This window comes from Dendrobates tinctorius, unplaced genomic scaffold, assembly GCF_039654945.1.
Source record: "Dendrobates tinctorius isolate UK_male_01 unplaced genomic scaffold, ASM3965494v1 ptg000265l, whole genome shotgun sequence".
NCBI classification, from domain to species: domain Eukaryota; kingdom Metazoa; phylum Chordata; class Amphibia; order Anura; family Dendrobatidae; genus Dendrobates; species Dendrobates tinctorius.
In genome coordinates, this window is record NW_027361932.1 from 30,310 (window position 1) to 48,783 (window position 18,474).

At 43.6% G+C, this 18,474-nt stretch overlaps 1 protein-coding gene across 3 annotated transcripts in view; it reads left to right on the forward strand.

Annotated features, from left to right (window-relative positions):
* The window catches only part of LOC141069457 (E1A-binding protein p400-like), a 90,356-nt gene that overhangs the window by 29,599 nt on the left and 42,283 nt on the right, over positions 1-18,474 (forward strand). For all 3 annotated transcript variants that reach the window (XM_073559005.1, XM_073559006.1, XM_073559007.1), the window contains exons 7-12: positions 7,441-7,682; positions 8,797-8,970; positions 12,496-12,543; positions 14,982-15,118; positions 16,490-16,546; positions 17,603-17,681. In XM_073559005.1, the coding sequence (XP_073415106.1) occupies positions 7,441-7,682; positions 8,797-8,970; positions 12,496-12,543; positions 14,982-15,118; positions 16,490-16,546; positions 17,603-17,681 (737 nt within the window). The remainder of the gene's footprint in view (positions 1-7,440; positions 7,683-8,796; positions 8,971-12,495; positions 12,544-14,981; positions 15,119-16,489; positions 16,547-17,602; positions 17,682-18,474) is intronic.

The following is an 18,474-nucleotide window of genomic DNA, read 5'->3' on the forward strand; positions in this document are numbered from 1 at the left end:
AAAGAAGGGATGAGACGGCCTGAAAGAATCCTGGAATGTGGGACCGTTGTCTTGGAGGTCGCGACAGGAAAAAACGCCTGCCTGGCGGGCAAGAAAATTCGATCTTGTAACCGGAAGCGATGATTTCCCTGACCCAAGCGTCGTCGCCAAGCGTCCACGAAAAAGGAAAGTCTGCCTCCCACCCTGGAAACACTTCCAGGTGGGGGTGCCCCGTCACTTGGAAGCAAACCTACCGGAACGGGCACCTGACGACCTGGAGTATTGTCCTCTAGATCTCCATCGGGGAGCGGGTTGTAAGAAGGTTTCTTCTGCTCACGCTCCCTGGAAGCGGACGGACGCTCTTGCTTGGCCGATCTCTCTGTGGACGAGAACGGACGAAAGGGCCTAAAGGGCCGAAAACCCTTTCTATTAAAAAAACGTCGTGGTCGAGACTGGGGGAGTGAAGTACTTTTTCCCCCCTTGGCATCCGAAATTATTTGATCCAGCTTGGCCCCAAAGAGCCGAGAACCATGGAAGGGCAGATTGGTGAGCGACTTCTTAGAGGTGGTATCCGCATTCCAAGATTTTAACCAAAGAACTCGGCGTACAGCCACTATATTGCTGTTAGCCCTTGCTACGCACCCGGCCGCATCTAAGGAGGCGGCTAAGAGGTATTTACCTGCATGATTAATCTGATCTGCTAGGTCTGCCAGCTCATCCTTGGGAGCTGCTGCTAAGATGCCCCTGCGAAGAATTTTTGCCCAAGCCGAAATGACTGTAGCCACCCAGGAGGAGGCGAAAATAGGGCAGAGGGAAGCGCCGGAGGCCTCAAAAATAGACTTCGCCAAAGATTCTAGCTGCCTGTCTGTTGGGTCCTTAAGCGATGCCCCGTCTGGAAGGGACAGAACCGTCTTAGAGGCTATGCGAGAAACGGGAGGGTCCACCTCAGGGGCTTTGGTCCATTTTGAAAGCAAATCAGCCTCAAATGGGTACAGGACATCCAAATACCTGCGGCCCGAAAAGCGTTGCTCGGGGTGCTCCCAATGTTTGGCTAGAGTCGTATCAAACTCCTGGTGGTTTGGGAAAGTCTTGGGTGGCGGCCTAGATCGTTTAAATGGTATAGAACATTCCTGAGTAATGGGCCTGTCCTGCTTAATCTCCAGGGTTTGGAAGATAGCTGAAAGAACACTATCGACCATATTTCGAGTCTTAGACATGTCGTCTGCTTCTGAGCTAGACCCTGATTGTCGATCGTCGTCTGACCTAAGGTCATCCTCAGAAAGAGAAGGACGCCTGGGTGAAGCAGATGGGCCTAACGAACTGGAGGACGAGCCCGATAGAAGACGCTTCCTAGAAATCCTACTCGGCCTGTCCCTCTGAAGGTCGCGGTCACCTTGAGAGGTGGTCGGCGCAGCGGTGGCTGTAGAAAGCTGAGGCAAACGTTCTAGGACCTGGACCAGGGACTGAGAGACTTTGGTCAGATCGGAAACCGACTGGGACATAGCCACGGCCCAGTCTGGGAGAGAGGACGTACCCTCATCACGGGAATCTGTGTGCTCCTGAGAGGCCGACATAGCCGAAGGACTGCAGGACGGGCAGAAAGGAGATGGCTGACCCGAAGCCCACTTCTTTTTACAGCGCGCACAGGCGTAATGAATAGCGGTGGGCCTGAACAAGAGTACCCCTGCAGGGTTGGGCATAAGGAAAAGACTGCGCTGAATGGCCTGCGAAAATTGGGGAATAACTGTGGAGGAGGGCTAATATTTTTGCACGGAGCAGAGCCTACCTAGTTCCGGCGAGCAGCAGAAATGCTGAAGTGTCCCCCAAGCTGCGCAGAAAACCTGGACCGAACAACCAGGAAATGTCCGATGAGGTGGGCGGGGGGCGGAGCTTAGCGGCTGAGCCGCAATTGGATCTAACCCCAGCAGCAGTGAAGAGGAGCCCTGTGATGGGCTAAAAACGGCGCGAGAACAGCGCGCTCAGAGAGAGAGGAGGCGCTCTGAAAGCGGGGCCGAAAGTGAAAGCACAAAAAAACGGCACCGCAGCCCCGTGAAGAATAGACCTGAATGTAGGTACTGTGCGCAGACGTTGTGGAACAAAAACCTGCCCAGCTGTGAGGACAGGGATAGAAAACCCTGTCCTAAGCACTTGGGATCTATGGAGAGCCGCGCGGCTGATGAGAGCGGCGCCCGTCAGGCAGGGGGGAAGGGCGGGAAATTTAAAAATGAGATCTGCTGTTCCTCCATCGATGAGCCTCAGGAGATGCTGCGGGCTGAAGGGGTCATACAGGGACTTACCTGCTGTCCCTGAAGAGGGTGATCACAGGGGCCCCACAAGGGTAGTGGCAAGCCGCTGTCCTCTGTACCCGCATCCTGCAGAAGACGGCGTGAACCTCTTGATGACGAGGGGAATCCTGCGATCGCCGTCTTCCTCTCAGCCCTGTCCCGAGAAAGGGGTGAGGAGGAGGATTTTTGGCAAGGACCAGCCACCTGTCCACATCCCATAGCACCAAGAGGTGATATGGGAAACAGTCCTGCCAGCGTACTGAGAGTTGCGATGTGGGATCAGCCACACTGCTCGCTCAGCCGCCTGATATGGGAAAGCAGGGTGAACTTCCACCCTGTTTCCCGACTTGAATCTGCAAAAGAAAAGACAAAAAAATTAAAAAGTTCCACTAGAACACCTAAAGGAAAGAAAGGTTAATTGCGGATCTGGGAAGATCCCGGTCCGCCTCCTACAGACACTAAGCACAAACTGAGGTGCCTAGTGCCTGTCGGTGGGTGTATACTGCCGGGGAGGAGCTAATTTTCTTGTTTTGCATAGTGTCAGCCTCCTAGCAGCAGCAGCATACACCCATGGTATTCTGTGTCCCCCAATAAGGCGATAAAGAAACAAAGCCTTAAAAAAACTTTATCCCCATTCTAAATGGCCGCAATGTCCTGATCATGTCGGATAACGGAGTAACAGTGGCGTACATCAATCACCAGGGGGGAACAAGGTCACATTCCCTAATTAAGGCGGCCAGCGACATTTTTCACAGAGCAGAGCGACACCTACTCTCCCTGACGGCACTACATATAAGAGGGATAGAAAACGTAGAAGCCGACTTCCTGAGCCGCAATATACTAAAGCAAGGGGAATGGACCCTAAATCAGTTAGTTTTTCAGAAGATAGTACAACTTTGGGGAGAACCGGTAGTAGACCTCTTTGCCAACAAAAGCAACAGGCAAGTAGAGAGGTTTTGTTCATTAAACCCAAAAGAAAAACCATGGGCGGTGGACTCATTGCAAATCCCGTGGAATTTAAAACTAGCTTATGCGTTTCCTCCAGTGGCTCTGATCCCAATAGTTGTGAGGAAAATCAGAAAAGATCAAGCCAGAGTGATCTTAATAGCCCCATTCTGGCCAAAAAGGCCCTGGTTTTCGCTGCTGCAGATGATGTCCCTCTTGGATCCATGGGTACTACCAGAGATCCCAGACCTGCTAACTCAGGGTCCAATATTCCATGCGCAGGTCAAGGGATTCCATCTGACGGAGTGGAATTCGAAAGGTCACTTTTAATGCATAGAGGGTTCTCTCCGGGGTTGGTGGCTACACTGTTGAAAAGTAGAAAGCCAGTAACGACTAACATATATGGCAGAACATGGAATAAGTTCCTACAGTTCCTGGGGAAGCCGTTAGACCAAAAGCCCCCGATTAAGGCCATCTTGGAATTCTTACAAGCAGGATTACAGTAAATACTCTTAAAGTTCAGGTGTCCGCATTGGGCGCACTATACAACTGCAACTTTGCAGCAAACAGATGGGTAGCAAGATTCATTAAATCCTGCCATAGGTCCAGACCTATCCCATTACCAAGAATAGCCCCGTGGGATTTAAACCTGGTGTTGGAAGCCCTTACAAAAGCCATTTGAACCAATTCAACAACTGCCTATAAAATATCTTGCCCTAAAGACCATTATATTAGTGGCCTTTACATTGGCCCGTAGAGTAAGTGACTTGCAGGCCCTCTCAGTGAATCCACCTTATACCCAGGTGTACCAGGACAGGGTTGTGTTAAAAACAGACCCCACATATCTACCTAAAGTAGTAGCAGATTTCCATCGGAGCCAGGAAATTGTCCTCCCCTCCTTTTGTGAGAATCCAAATAACCCAGGGGAGGAGAAATTCCACAAATTGGATGTTAAAAGGGACCTGCTAAAATATATGTCAGTGACTAGCCAGTGGAGGAGGTCCCAGTCCCTATTTGTAGCCTTCCAGGGTGCCAGAAAAGGTTACGGAGTGTCAAAGGGGACCATTGCCAGATGGATTAGGGAGGCCATTAGTGTAGCCTACTCAGCTAGTGGCATTCCGATTCCTGAAGGCATCAAGGCTCATTCCACTAGAGCCGTGGCGACCTCCTGGGCCGAAAAGGCAGAGGGATCAATAGACCAAATTTGTAAGGCCGCTACCTGGGCCTCATCATCAACCTTCTTTAGACAATGCAGATTAAATTTATCCTCCTCTGCTGACTTAACGTTTGGTAGAAGGGTGCTGCAAGCGGTGGTCCCTCACTAAGGTGTTGTGAAGTCTCCAAAAATCTCTCAGGTGTGCTGTCATGGGTGAAGAGAAAACCACCATGGTTACTTACCGGTAGCCGTTTTTTCCGGAAATCATGACACCCCCCCTTTTTCACCGTATGGGTATGCTCGTTAGTAGGGTGTATTTGTGTGATGTGGTGTTGGATAAACATGTAACTAACCGGGAAGTCCTCTCATGCTCTGTAACCAACTGAAGCGGGGAAGAAGTGCCGCCCCTTATATTTCAGTAGGTTCCTGTCCTGGCGGAGCGAATCCCTCTCTCGGGTGTGCTGTCATGGGTTCTGGAAAAACCGGCTCCCGGTACGTAACCATGGTGGTTTTCCTTCCACGTTGCTTTAGTTCCTGTGAAGCACCTGAAGGGTTAATAATCTTCTTGAATGTAGTTTTGAGTAGCTTGAGGGGTGCAGTTTTTAGAATGGTGTCACTTTTGGGTATTTTCTGCCATATAGACCCCTCAAAGTGACTTAAAATGTGAGGTGGTCCCTAAAAAAATGGTTTTGTAAATTTTGTTGTAAAAATGAGAAATCGCTGGTCAACTTTTAACCCTTATAACTTCCTAACAAAAAAAAAAATGTTGTTTCCAAAAATGTGCTGATGTAAAGTAGACATGTGGGAAATGTTATTTATTAACTATTTTGTGTCACATAACTCTCTGGTTTCAATCTCCGAATCTCTAGGATGCGTTGAAGCATTCCTGAGTTATTACCTCATAAAGGGACACTGGTCAGAATTGCAAAAAATGGCTAGGTCATTAAGGTCAAAATAGGCTGGGTCATGAAGGGCTTAAGATGAAGAGGTATGTGTCACTAGTCAAAGTGTTGCTGTTTACTAATTGTGAAGGCTTTATCACTAAGAGATTAGTGTAATCCAGCAACACTCCCTCCCCCTGTGATAAGCAGCCCACTGTCTATGGACATTGTATATACAGAGCGTGGTGTGGGTGGAGTTAGCTTCCTCAGCTCTGCTCTATTGCTAAATCTAAAAGCTTTGATTGTATCAGAATGGCTGCACCCAAGTAATCCAAGTGATACACATTTCGATTCAGCTTCTCTTTGACTACATTACGCTGCTCTCAGATGAGATGGAAAAAAAACGGTGACAGATTCTCTTTAACCCCTTCACAACCAATGACATATATTTACGTCTTCGGCAGTGTCCCTTCCTTTGATGTGGGCTCACGCTGAGCCCGCATTATTCCCCACAGTTGATGACTGATTTATCAGCTATCAAATGCCTCCAACAGCTGCATCTGGATCCGAGATTTAACATGTGCAGACAAGAAGTGTCATTGAGCCCAACCATCACTTGATCGTGGGGTCCCAGTGGGTTATCAGGACAACTGGGGGTCTGCAGAAGACCACTGTGCCTGTCATCACAATCCTCCATGGGCCGACGTTCATAGGAGATCGTGATTTTTGGTATACATATGTATAGCACAGGTGATCGGACAATTGTAGCTTCAAGTTTCTTAAGGGGACTTTTAATGAAAGTAAAAAGTGTTAAAAAAAAAAAAAATAAAAAATAACGGAAAAAAATAAAAAAAAAACACCAGTTCAAATCACCCCCCTTTTGCTCCATTAAAATGAAACAATAAAAAAAAAATACACATATTTGGTATCGGTGTGTTCAGAAATGTCCAACCTATCGAAATCTGAAATAAATTAATGTGATTGGTAAATGGTGTAATTAGGAAAAAAAAAATCAAGCCTCCAGAATTACAGTTTTTGGTCGTCACAACATTGCAATAATATGAAATAAAAGGCGATCAAAACATGGTATCTACCCCAAAGTGGTATCAGTAATAATGTCAGCTCAAGGTACAAACCATAAGTCCTCACACATTATTATTATTATTATTATTTATATAGCGCCATTAATTCCATGGTGCTATACATGAGAAGGGGTTACATACAAAGTTATAGAAATCGTTAACAGTAAACAAATTTACAATGACAGACTGGTACAGAGGGGAGAGGACCCTGTCCTTGCGGACTTACATTCTATGGGAGCGAAAGTAGACGACTGCCTACTTTGTCGGTGTCCGCCGGACATGTCAATAGCCCGAAAAAATTAGCCGTTAGGGTCTTGGAAAATGGTGACCTAAGCAAAATTGTTTTTTTGACAAATTTCTCAATTTATTTTTCACAACTTAAGAAAAACAAAACAAAAAAAAACTATACAAGTTCGGTATCTGCATACTCATACTGACCTGAGGAATTATATTACCAGCTAAGTGTTACTATATTGAACTTGGTTAATAAAATAAGCCAAAAAAATTTGGATTTTTTCTGTGTTCTAGTACACTCTGTGGCAGAATGGGTTGTGTCATTCAAAAGTACAACTCGACACGCAAAAAGCAAGTCCTCATACGGTTATATGGCTGGAAAACTAAAAAAAAAAAAAAAGTTATTTCTCTTCGAAGAAAGGGAGAAAAAAATGAAAGGTGGAAAATCGCCAGGGAGTGAAGGGGTTAAGGCCAGAACATTACTAGTTAACACCGTAAGCAGCCCTGGTGCTAAGCCTTCAGCTATTGCTTTAAAAGAGAAATTACTTCAAAAAACAAAACCAAAAAATCCTGAGAAGCTTGAATCAATGTATGGCGGTACTCTGAGGACATAAGTTGGGGGACACCGGTGACACTTGGATGCCATATTGTGGATGTGGTGGTGATTCCATCTCTTAATCCAGGAAATAAGGAACAAGTAGACCCAGTTCGGTGCAGAAGGTAGCGAGGTCGGACAAAGATATCCGCGTATAAGTACAACCTTCCGTTCTACTACATATCGTGCCCTAGCTGCGGAGGGCTCCGTTAGAAGTCCTAATGTAGAATCTACAGCCCCATTACTTGGAAAGAATCGTATCATATGCTTCGTATGTGTTTAGCTGCAGGTCGAAAGAAGAAGCAGAGGCATGGAGAATCAGTGGTTCCCCCTCGTTCCCTGTTTGATAGAGCGACCCCTGGTATGCTGAAAGTGAAGAGGGAAGGCAAAGAGCAAAAGAAGAACATCCTTCTCAAACAGCAAACACAGTTTGCCAAACCACTGCCAACCCTGGCGAAACCAGCAAATGAATCCGGACCCGACAATCCAGAGTGGCTGATCAGTGAGGACTGGGCCTTGCTGCAGGTGCATGATTGATGGCTCATAGTGACTGTAATATTGCTTATGCCCTTATGCTAAACATTAGATGTCAACACCACTATAATGTAATCTACTATATTATAATTCACAGAAAATGTGGCCTAGCTGGATATGCACAAAGGAGATTAGGCTGTACTCTTGCCTTAATTGCAGATACCTGTGTTACCTAGCCATTCAGATAGTTTTATCTACAAAATGATAAAAGGGAATCTGTCACTAGCTGTTTGCCACCTAATCTGAGAGCAGCATAATATAAAGACAGAGACCCTGATTCCAATGATGTGTCAGTTACTGAGCTGTTTAGTGTAGTTTTGATAAAATAACTGATTTACTAGCAGGAGGACTGGTAAACCTGCTGCCAGGTAGTCAAGCATATTCATGAGCTCTGTACGAATCCGCCCCCTCCACTGATTGGCATCATTCTGTGTACAGTTCACACTACATGGGCAGAAAGCTGCCAACCAGGGTTATGGGCGAGGTTATAGAGCTCCACATTCAGAGAACTGCTAGATCTGCAGCAGAGAAAACAGTGATCTTATCAAAATGACAGCAAGCAGCCCAGTAAGTGACACATCGTAGGAATCAGGGCCTCTGTCACTACATCTTGCTGCTCTTAGATTACATGGTAAAGACCTTGTGACAGATTCCATTGATTCATAAGCCTAATATATTTCATATATTGGTGGGATTTCAGCTGATGACTATGCCTATCTAAAGCATCATTCTGTCGTCCATTTTTTATGTACGTGTTTTATCCGACCATTGTAGTCTATGGGGATGTCCACATGTCTGTGGTTTTTAGCGGACCATTTGTCCACAAAAATTCACAGAGGCATGTGCATTTTTTTGCCAGCATCACAGATGAAAATCACCCATACAAGTCTGTGCATGAAAATGACGTACAACAGATGTATAGCATCAGTGCACAATTCTTCCTTGTGACAGAACTCATTGCCATCTTTTGTAGATGGTACCAACATACCCTTCTTTCTGGGATATGGCACAGAGAGATTTTAATAGCCCTTTCTATCTGCATAAAAATGTATATTGTCAAAAATGGTATTATTAGACATTGCTGTTTTGTCACTTGTCATTTTAGGCTGTTAAACATCTCCTGGAGCTACCACTAAATCTAACGGTGGTGTCACCAGCTCACACCTCAAACTGGGATCTGGTCAGCGATGTGGTGAACTCCTGCAGCAGAATCTATCGATCCTCTAAACAGTGCCGCACTCGGTATGAAAATGTCATCATCCCAAGAGAAGAAGGGAAGGTAAGCCACAGTTACCAGATAAAAAAAATCTAATCTTTCTTTGGTGGATAGAGTTGTGCTCAAAAGTTTACATACCTCGGCAGAATTTTTACTTTCTTGGCCTTTTTTCAGAGAAGATGAATGATAACCCCAAAACTTTTTCTCCACTCATGGTTAGTGGTTGGGTGAAGCCATTTATTGTCAAACTACTGTGTTTTCTCTCTTAATCATAATGACAACTCAAAATATCCAAATGTCCCTGATCAAAAGTTCACATACCCAATTTCTTAATACCATGTATTGCTCCCTCTAACATCAATGACCGCTTGAAATCTTTTGCGGTAGTTGTGAATGAGGTTCTTTATTTTTTCAGATGGTAACGCTACCCATTCTTCTTGGCAAAAAGCCTCCAGTTCCTGTAAATTCCTGGGATGTCTAGTATGAACTGCGCGCTTGAGATCTCCCCAGAGTGGCTCAATGATATTCAGGTCAGGAGACTGAGATGACCACGCCAGAACCTTCACTTTGTTCTGCTGAAGCCAATGACAGGTCGACTTGGACTTGTGTTTTGGATTGTTGTCATGTTGGAACGTCCAAGTATGTCCCATACGCAGTTTCCGGGCTGATGATTGCAATTTTGCCTCCAGTATTTGCTGATAACATGCTGCATTCATCTTTCCTTCAACTTTACCCAAGTTTACTGTGCCTTGGTAGCTCACACATCCCCAAAACATCAGCAATCCATCTCCATGCTTTACAGTAGGAATGGTGTTACTTTCATCATAGGCCTTGTTGACCTTTCGCCAAATGTAACGTTTATTGTTGTGGCCAGAAAGTTCAATTTTGGTCTCATCACTCCAAATTACCTTGTTCCAGAAGTTTTGAAGCTTGTCTCTGTGCTGTTTTCCGTATTGTAGGCGAGATACTTTGTGGTATTTGCATAGCAATGGCTTTCTTCTGGTGATTTGACCATGCAGCCCATTTTTCAAGTGCCTCCTTATTATACATCTTGAAACAGCCACACCGCTAGTTTTCAGAGAGTCCAGTATTTCAGCTGATGTTATTTGTTTGTTTTTCTTTGCATCCTGAACAATTTTCCTGGCAGTTGTGGACTAAATTCTTGTTGGTCTACCTGACCGTGGTTTTGTTTTTACAGAGCCCCTGATTTTGAATTTGTTAATCACAATTTGAACGCTGCTGACTGGCATTATCAATTCCTTGGATATCTTTTGATATCCCTTTCCTTTTCTGTAGATCCGTTGACAATTCTTTTGTTTTCCTCATTAGTCACAATTCAGAAACGTCAGTGGCTAATAATTAGATTAGGGTTTGTGTGTAAAATTTGGGACGTCTAGGTGTTTTAAGGGGTTAATTCATTGGGAAAAAAATCCGTGGGCCCCCATGTCAAAATCGCAACCAGAGAGGTAAAGCAGGTGAGTGAGGGCAGATTTTAATAGCCTCGAGAGACACCATTGTTTTTGCCCCCCCCCCCCCGGCTACAAAAATCTGCCGCCAGACACCCCAGAAAAGGTGCATCTTATCTTTTCCGGCACTTATCCTCTCTATTCCCATTGCCCTGTAGCGGTGGCTAATCGGTTAATATGAATGGATTAATGTCACCTTGCAATTGGAAAGTGACATTAAGCCGACTAATAATGGAGACGCGTGTGTGTGTGTAACCTGTCATAGGGATCCATTATATGTCCATTTTGCAAGCCTGCGAGAAAATCTCGGCATACGGATGCCATACGGATTACATACGGATGCTTACATGCGCAAAATACGCGGCCACATTTTGACAACGGATGACATACTGATCACTATTTAGGGAACATTTCTCCGTATTACGCATGTAAAATACAGACTGTATTTATCGTCGGTTAGTGTGACCCCAGCCTAAATGGCTTCACCCAACCACTAACCATGAGTGGAGAAAAAGATTTGGTGTTATCATTCATATAAAAGGCCAAGAAAGCAAAAATTCTGCTGGGGTATGTAAACTTTTGACACAACTGTATGTACTAAGCATATTACTCTAAACTAGTCATCTTCAGCTCAGCCATAACCATACCTGTTTCAATAGGGGTGATAAGATGAGCAGCAGGCAGACATGGGGTGCTGCTGATTTCCCAGAGATTGCTTGCTTCTTGATGACGGGGAACAGTAAATCTGACCTTATACACATTAGCTTGTATACAGGCAGTATCAGCCAGCAGCTGTCTAATGTGCGCCACTGTCTCTGGGTTGAGTACGTCTGTCATTGTGTGTACAGTGTGGTCTTAGATCCACCTGTCAGCCCCCTGATAGTGCAGGGACTAACGTGGGAATGGAAAAGTGTTAGGCTATGTACCCACGTTGCAGAAATGCTGCAAAAAGATCCGCAACATTTTTGCACTCTTCGCATGCGTTTTTCCCGTGGAAAACAAGTGTTTTGCAAGTGTTTTTCACTTGCGAAATGCTTGCGCATAGCGATTAGCATGGCTTGGAATGTGATAGGTAAAATGTTACAATAATAAAAAAAATTAAAATTATTGTTATTCTCACCTTCTGACAGCCCCCGATCTGCTCTGCGGTGCTCCTGGCATCTTCCGGTCCCAGTAATGCTTTGCACGAAGGACCTGAGATGACGTCACTCTCGCGCAAAGCATTACTGGGACCGGAAGATGCCGGAAGCGTGGTGAATGGCAGGAAGGACTCCGGGGGCCGCCGGAGGGTGAGTATATGACTATTTTTTATTTTTATTCTATTTTTTACAGGATTATGGTACCCAGGGACTGGAGGACAGTCTCCTCTCCTCCAGGCCCTGGGTACTCTCCGCACATGATCGCTTACTTTGCGCACGGTGGGCACAGCCACATGCGGAAAGTAGGCGGATCAATGCATTCCTATATGGGTGCGGAATCGCCGCGATTCCGCAAAAAGAATGGGCATGCTGCAGGTTTTTCCGTTATGCAATTCCGCAGCGGAAAAATCCGCAGCATCAGCACAACATTGCGGAATCCCATAAGCGATTCCGCAGCAGAAGAACGCCGTGAAAATGCATAAAAAAAAAAAAACACAGCCTTATAGTGTAGTAAGTACAGCGGAATACCCCAATAAAATAGATTTAATATATGGAGCTGAAAACTTGTGGGAAAATGTTATGTTCTTTAAAGGGATATTCCAGACTAAGACATGTATCATCTATCCACTAGATAAGTGTTAACTGTCAGATCGCTATGGGTCCCGTGGCTAGAACCCCAATATTTGCAAAAACAGGGTAATTGTATCCCCTATGTACCTCTGGGTCTCCTCTTGCCTCGAGCATGCTGCCAGGAGTTGGCTATGGCACAGAAGAGATGAAGATAGCCCAGCGCTGGACTCGTCTACCGTAGTCAATGCCAGACCCTTGAATTTAGCCATGGGGTGGGTGTTTGACCTGACGCGCCCTGTATCTCCTCCTGGTAGAAGTTTTCTGTCCCATGCAGTGGTTATAACCGGGTGATGACATGCTCGATATCGGTAGCTGTGAATTAAAGATAACCAGTGTCCCTTTTTGTTTAATAGCTTATGTTTGAGGCTAACCCTAAGAAGAAAACGAAGAGTATATACAAGGTTTGTATGCATTTTCCTTCTATGCAATGTAACTATTTTACCATAGCGCTATCTAATGATTGGAACACTTGGGTTGTCAGATACACTTCACTTCAGCCATGATCCCACATAGCACAGCAATTCTGCTGGAAGCAAATCCACAACGTTCCCCTCATCGTGGAGTACTGATGAATTCCAATCATTTCCCAATTATGGCTTAGCCACTGTTGTCAAGGATTAAATTAGAAATATCGCTCACTTCTACGTAAATTTAATTTATGGAGAGAAATAATATTGGCTGTTATACATATTTCAGGGAGAATGAATTTTGCTCAATTATATCAGTATGATATGATTTATTAATAGAAGCCTTGCACTCAGTTTGTTGAGCTTTAATACCGTGCCTCAGAATAATATTGTACCGTATTACTTAAATGCGTTAATGTAACAACTGCTTCAAATGTGGATATTTGGAGGAAAGGAGCCATTATCTGCAGCAAGCGTGCAATACTATGGATTCTCTCCATAACCGGTAGCTGCATTATGACTGTGTATGAAAGGAGTGGAAAAAAGAATTGGGTTTGTAGGGGTAAACTTCTCTATTATAGAAGCTCTCTCATTAACATTGTTTTTGTTTAAATGTGTGTATGTGCATGTAGTGTAGTGTGAGTATGTCAATATACTCGCCTACCGCTGCTCTGTCCGGTGTCCAGCACCTTTCTTCTGAATGACGTCAGCAGTTTGCAGAGTCTCCAGGTCACGCCGCGTGGTTCAGAAGCGTCTTTTACCTTGTAAGTCTATGGAGCATCAGAAAGATACTCCATAGACTTTCACTCTAACAGCGACTTCTGGCTCATGAATAGAGTATAGAGTGAGATGTGAAAATCGGATTGTCGTCAGATGTCATCCGAGTGCAGTCCATTTCCACTAACTCACTTACTTACATGGTTGAGTGCGATCCAAATATCAGATCTTGGGCATGCAGCGATTCTTATTTTATTTTTTTTCCCCTTGGACCTGGCAGATACTGTGTTACACAGCAAGCATCTGCCTGTAACAGCAGCGACCAGAGCTTGCAGATTCAAGGTCTCAAATGGGACTAAAAAGTTAAGTAAAAAATAAAAATTGAAAAATTTGACACAACTCACTTTTCCCCCTGTAAAAAAAAATAAGTAAAAAAAAATATGTACGGTATCGCTCAATTTATGAGTCCAAACTATCAAAATATTAAATTAATCAACCTATATGGTATAAATGCCATAAAGAGAAAGAAAATCGAAACATGCACCCATTCAAGACTGTGGGTACGTGTTAAATATGGTTTCCGCGGACACTGATAATGGAGAAGATGCGAGTGAATCGGATCACAGTAAGCTGATACTCGGATTAAACTCTGATCAGAGTTTGAGCCGAGTGTCATTACCATAATTAATCCGATTCTCTCAGAAGAAAGAATCATTGCTCATGTGAGTGAACCCTTAAACTCAGTTTCCGCCTTCCTGCCCTGATTGACAGTTCTTCAGTGTTCTCCTGCTGCTGAGATCTCACACTGCTCAGTACAAGCTGCATGTGTCAATCAGTACAACCTACGTCTTTCAATCAAACTGGGTGGGCAGAAATCAGATAAAGTTGGACTCATGAGCTGTTTCAGGCTTTAGCTAAACTCATAAACCGATCATTTTTTTATCAGGATAAGTAAGTACACCAGGTCAAGTTCATCAAAGATCTGTTTACTAACTGGTGACATTTTCCCCTTTAAAGATTTTTTAAATACTATATAGATATACTTTTATACTTTTTCAGTGGCACAATTTGATACATAAAAATGAAGAGCTGTGCGTGTTCAATCACATTATGCAAAACATTGCGATAATGTAAGACAAGCAAAGTTAACTGCCAATTCTCAATTACCAGCTCATAGAAAATTCTATTATAACAGATGTGCAATTATCTGCGGGTGCGATGGGAACGTTCTCTCGCTTCCAGCATCCCTTGTATTTTACAGCAGTCGGGTATATTATTTCCCGATTATAATATAACAGTTACTGTATCTTATTTATGACAAGACGGCATTGGGAAACAAACACCGGATGTGATTAAAACCTATAAAAGATATTTACACTCTTTTTGTATGAAAAGAATTATGTGTTTCTCATTAAAAGAGTTCTCTGGAGAAAACTTTTATTGCCTAACCCATTCTAAATATGTGTGTAGTGTAGTGTAGTGTAGTGTAGTGTTGTACTAAAATACTTAGTGATCACCGTCTTGCCGGGTTCCGGCTCCGCTCCGTTTCTCTACTGACTCATGTGACTTCAATTCCGACTGGCAGCCTCTCAAAGGGGATTATGTGGGGACTGGATGTCTTCTTTACAATGTAAATCTATGGAGAGTCAGAATGAGAAACTATAGTTAAAACCTAGAGACGAAACTAGTCTAATGCGTTGGCCTCTTACCTTCAGACTAAGAACAGTCGCCCTCTCCGGACGAGTCAGATCTACGCCCAGGATGAAGGCGTAGCGCACACACAACTATTCACCAACCGCTTTGACCTGATGAAAATGACGGCGGGGAAGAGGAGCCCACCCATTAAACCTCTGTAAGTTTGGAAGTATTTCTTAATGATCTTCAAGATCACAGTATTCATGCAGTACTGGTATTTATGGCAGGTGGTCTTCAAACTATTTGACCACTCGTCTTAAAGTGGACCTCCTACCTTAAACTTAAGTGATTTTTTTAAAGTTCAGAATAATTGTAAATGTTGTTTTTCTGATACAGTGTGCCATGTTCTATGTAGAGCCATGAAATTAAATATTAAACCCACTTGGCGCAGCTGTCAGGATCACCGCACTGCACTTGCTCAAAAGCCAATGCGCGTGTCCTGAGTAAAACAAACTGTGCCCAAAGATACCTGTGGAGTAGGGCAGCAGGGGTGAAGATGCGTGCTTCAGACAAACAGGACCTGAAGCACGTGACTGCTGGGGGTGTGGCCTAAGCTCCGGAGAGCTAGGAGCTGAAGGAATACTCCTAGAAAGGTAACTATGGGACAAAGTTACCAAGGGGCATAGACAGGGACATAAACCAGAACAGGCCGGGGTCAAAGCACGAGATAGCACGACAGTACCAAAGGATTAGACAGAGCGGACAGTCAGGACATAGCCAAGGGGTCATACACAGGGCAGGGCAGTACAAGAGTAGCAGGCAGAGGGTAGTCAGGACGTAGCCAAGGAGTCATACACAGAGAGGGCAGCAAAGTACATACGGGGCAGGCAAAACTAGTAACAGGGACACAGCCAAATCAGAACCAGACAGACGAAACGTAGCTCAGGCACAAAGCACTGGCACAGGCACAACAGGGTCAAACACACTCGGCCAAAGGTCAGAGTATAAGCGACAGGGAATGGCCCCACAATGAGGCTATAAGAAGCCTGCCAGAATCCTAGAGTGAGGCAGTCTAGGTTAACCCTAAAACCACCTAATCCCAGAAACTCAGCAGACCATGACAGCATCCTTCTGCATACAGATTTTTACAACTTTTATTAAATTCAATAGGTAATTCATCTTCGATAAGTTTCTAAAATCGTGCTCCACAGTGGTGACTCTAGACAGAGGTAATTATATAATTTTAAGGGTATATGCCCATGGAGTTTGTTGAGGAGTTTTTTGGAGCAGTTTTAAAGATGCCTGAAAAATTGCTGAAAAAAATGCTTGAAAAACGCAAAATACATCTCCTACAGCGCCCCAAGGAAGAAGCGTTTTCTGAAGCGTTTTTCAGTAGAAAACGTGCCATTTTTAACCACCTCCAAAAAGCCTCTGTGTGCACAGAACCAAACTGCCTTTCTCCTAATGTACTATTAGCTGAATTCTTGATAGTATAAATTCCTGGAAGGTGTCAAAATCACAGCATGTGGTGTAATATTAATATCTAATATATTCAGTTTAATATTTTTTTCATATTTTACGTTTTCAGATTGGGAATGAACCCATTTCAGAAAAATCCAAAGCATGCCTCTGTACTTGCTGAAAGGTAATTATCTGAAGGGAACCCTCTACGCACCATAGAAAGCGTACAGATGCTAGTGTACCATTATTCCATTTGTAACTTGGCTATATCTGATATTGCTCACCTAAGCCCTTGGGTGCGAGGGGGATGCTAGGAGAACATGATCTGTGTCCGCCCAGCCTTCCTCTGTGTACAGATCCCAGCTAATAGCAATCTATTACCTGGCAGCCATTAAACCATTATTGTGCGTCATTTGCATATAAAGAATCTGAAGTCCAAAGAAAATGTAAGAGGAAAAAAAACTATAAAGCAAAAAAAAAAAAATGTTTGAAAAAATGTGTGAAAGTGAAAAAAAAATTCTAAATCAATAAGCGAAAAACAGCTATGGAATGAAAACCTGTAATAACTCTTTATAAATGCATAAATACCATATATTAATGCATCCATATTACATAAATGTTACCCCAAATGTAGAAATGTTGCATGTTTCACTATTTTATAGCTATGATAACATTATTGTGTGCCGGTGCCCTTTCACAGATCCAACATACCACATAGAATTAGTATTTATAGTAACCATGCCTGTTGGGCAGAGCACGAATATCTGGGATCCTTGTACATGGGAGAGGATTATACTGTTGTAGAAAGTAATTATTTTTAATTATAAATGGAACACTCATATTCTTGCCGATTTTCCCCATTTATACTAGTTGGGTTTTGTTACTGAATGTTAAAGTCCCATCTGTAAAAAATAAAAAAAAATGCGTTTGACTAATGCACAGACACATGGTGCACACTTTGGCTAAGGGTCTCCGATCCCGAACTTGAGAGCCTCATAGACACATTCACATGGGTGTGTAAATGCGGCATAAAACATTTAGAAAACATCCTCCTTACGATATATTGTTCTATATGGGGCAATTTTGCTGTAGACATTTAGGCTTCGGAAAGGCCATGGTCCTGGAAGTTTTTTCTTTTTGTTTTAAAGAAATTGTTCTCTTCCTTTTTCTTAGTAATGTGTGCAGTTTTTAATACTTTGGTCATAACAGAATTAATTTAGGGCACTTCTTTTATTTCCAGTGGAATAAATTATGATAAACCTCTACCACCTATTCAAGTGGCCTCTCTAAAAGCTGAGCGCATTGCCAAGGAAAAAAAGGTATGTATACCCTAGTGGTTTTGGAGAATAAACCTTTACGCAGAAAATTATCATATAGCTCACAGTTTCCCAAGTTCCAGTCCTCAAGGCCCCCACTGATCACATTTTCTTTAGTGTTGCACAGGTGACAGAATTCCTGATGCCTTGATGATACTTCCACCACCTGTGCAATACTAAGGAAATCCTGATGATATGCTGGGGGCTGTGAGGACTGGAGTTTGGGAAACACTAATATAGCCAGATAACAACTAGTGATAATTTGTGCCTATAAAGCCTTCTTTCATAACTTGCATCATATTTGTGTTTTAGACGCTTTCTGCTCCTTCTCCGACTATGGCTTAGTAAAAGTGGAAGTGGCATCATTGAAAGGAGTGTTGTCTGCAAATCACATACAGTCATGGCTGAAAGTGTTGGCACCCTTGAAAATGTTCCATAAAGCAGAGTATTTCTCCCAGAAAAATATTGCCATTACTCATGTTTAGATATAAACGTGTTTTTGGAACAACACAAATAAACAGAGAAAAAAAGGCAAATTGGAGATATTTTCACAAAAATCACAGGACAAAATTGTTGGCACCTTTCTAAAATTTGTTTAACTTTTCCTTATGGCTTTATAACAAGTAACTATCGTTGTATCCTGCTGTCGCTAGGAGACTGACACTAGCCAAAAAAAAGAGTTAGCTCCTCCTCAGCAGGGTACACCCACTGACTGGCACAAAGCTTGTCTGTTTTAGCTTAGTGTCAGTAGGAGGCAGACTTGGATCTGATCCCAGATCCGTTTTCATCCTTGGGT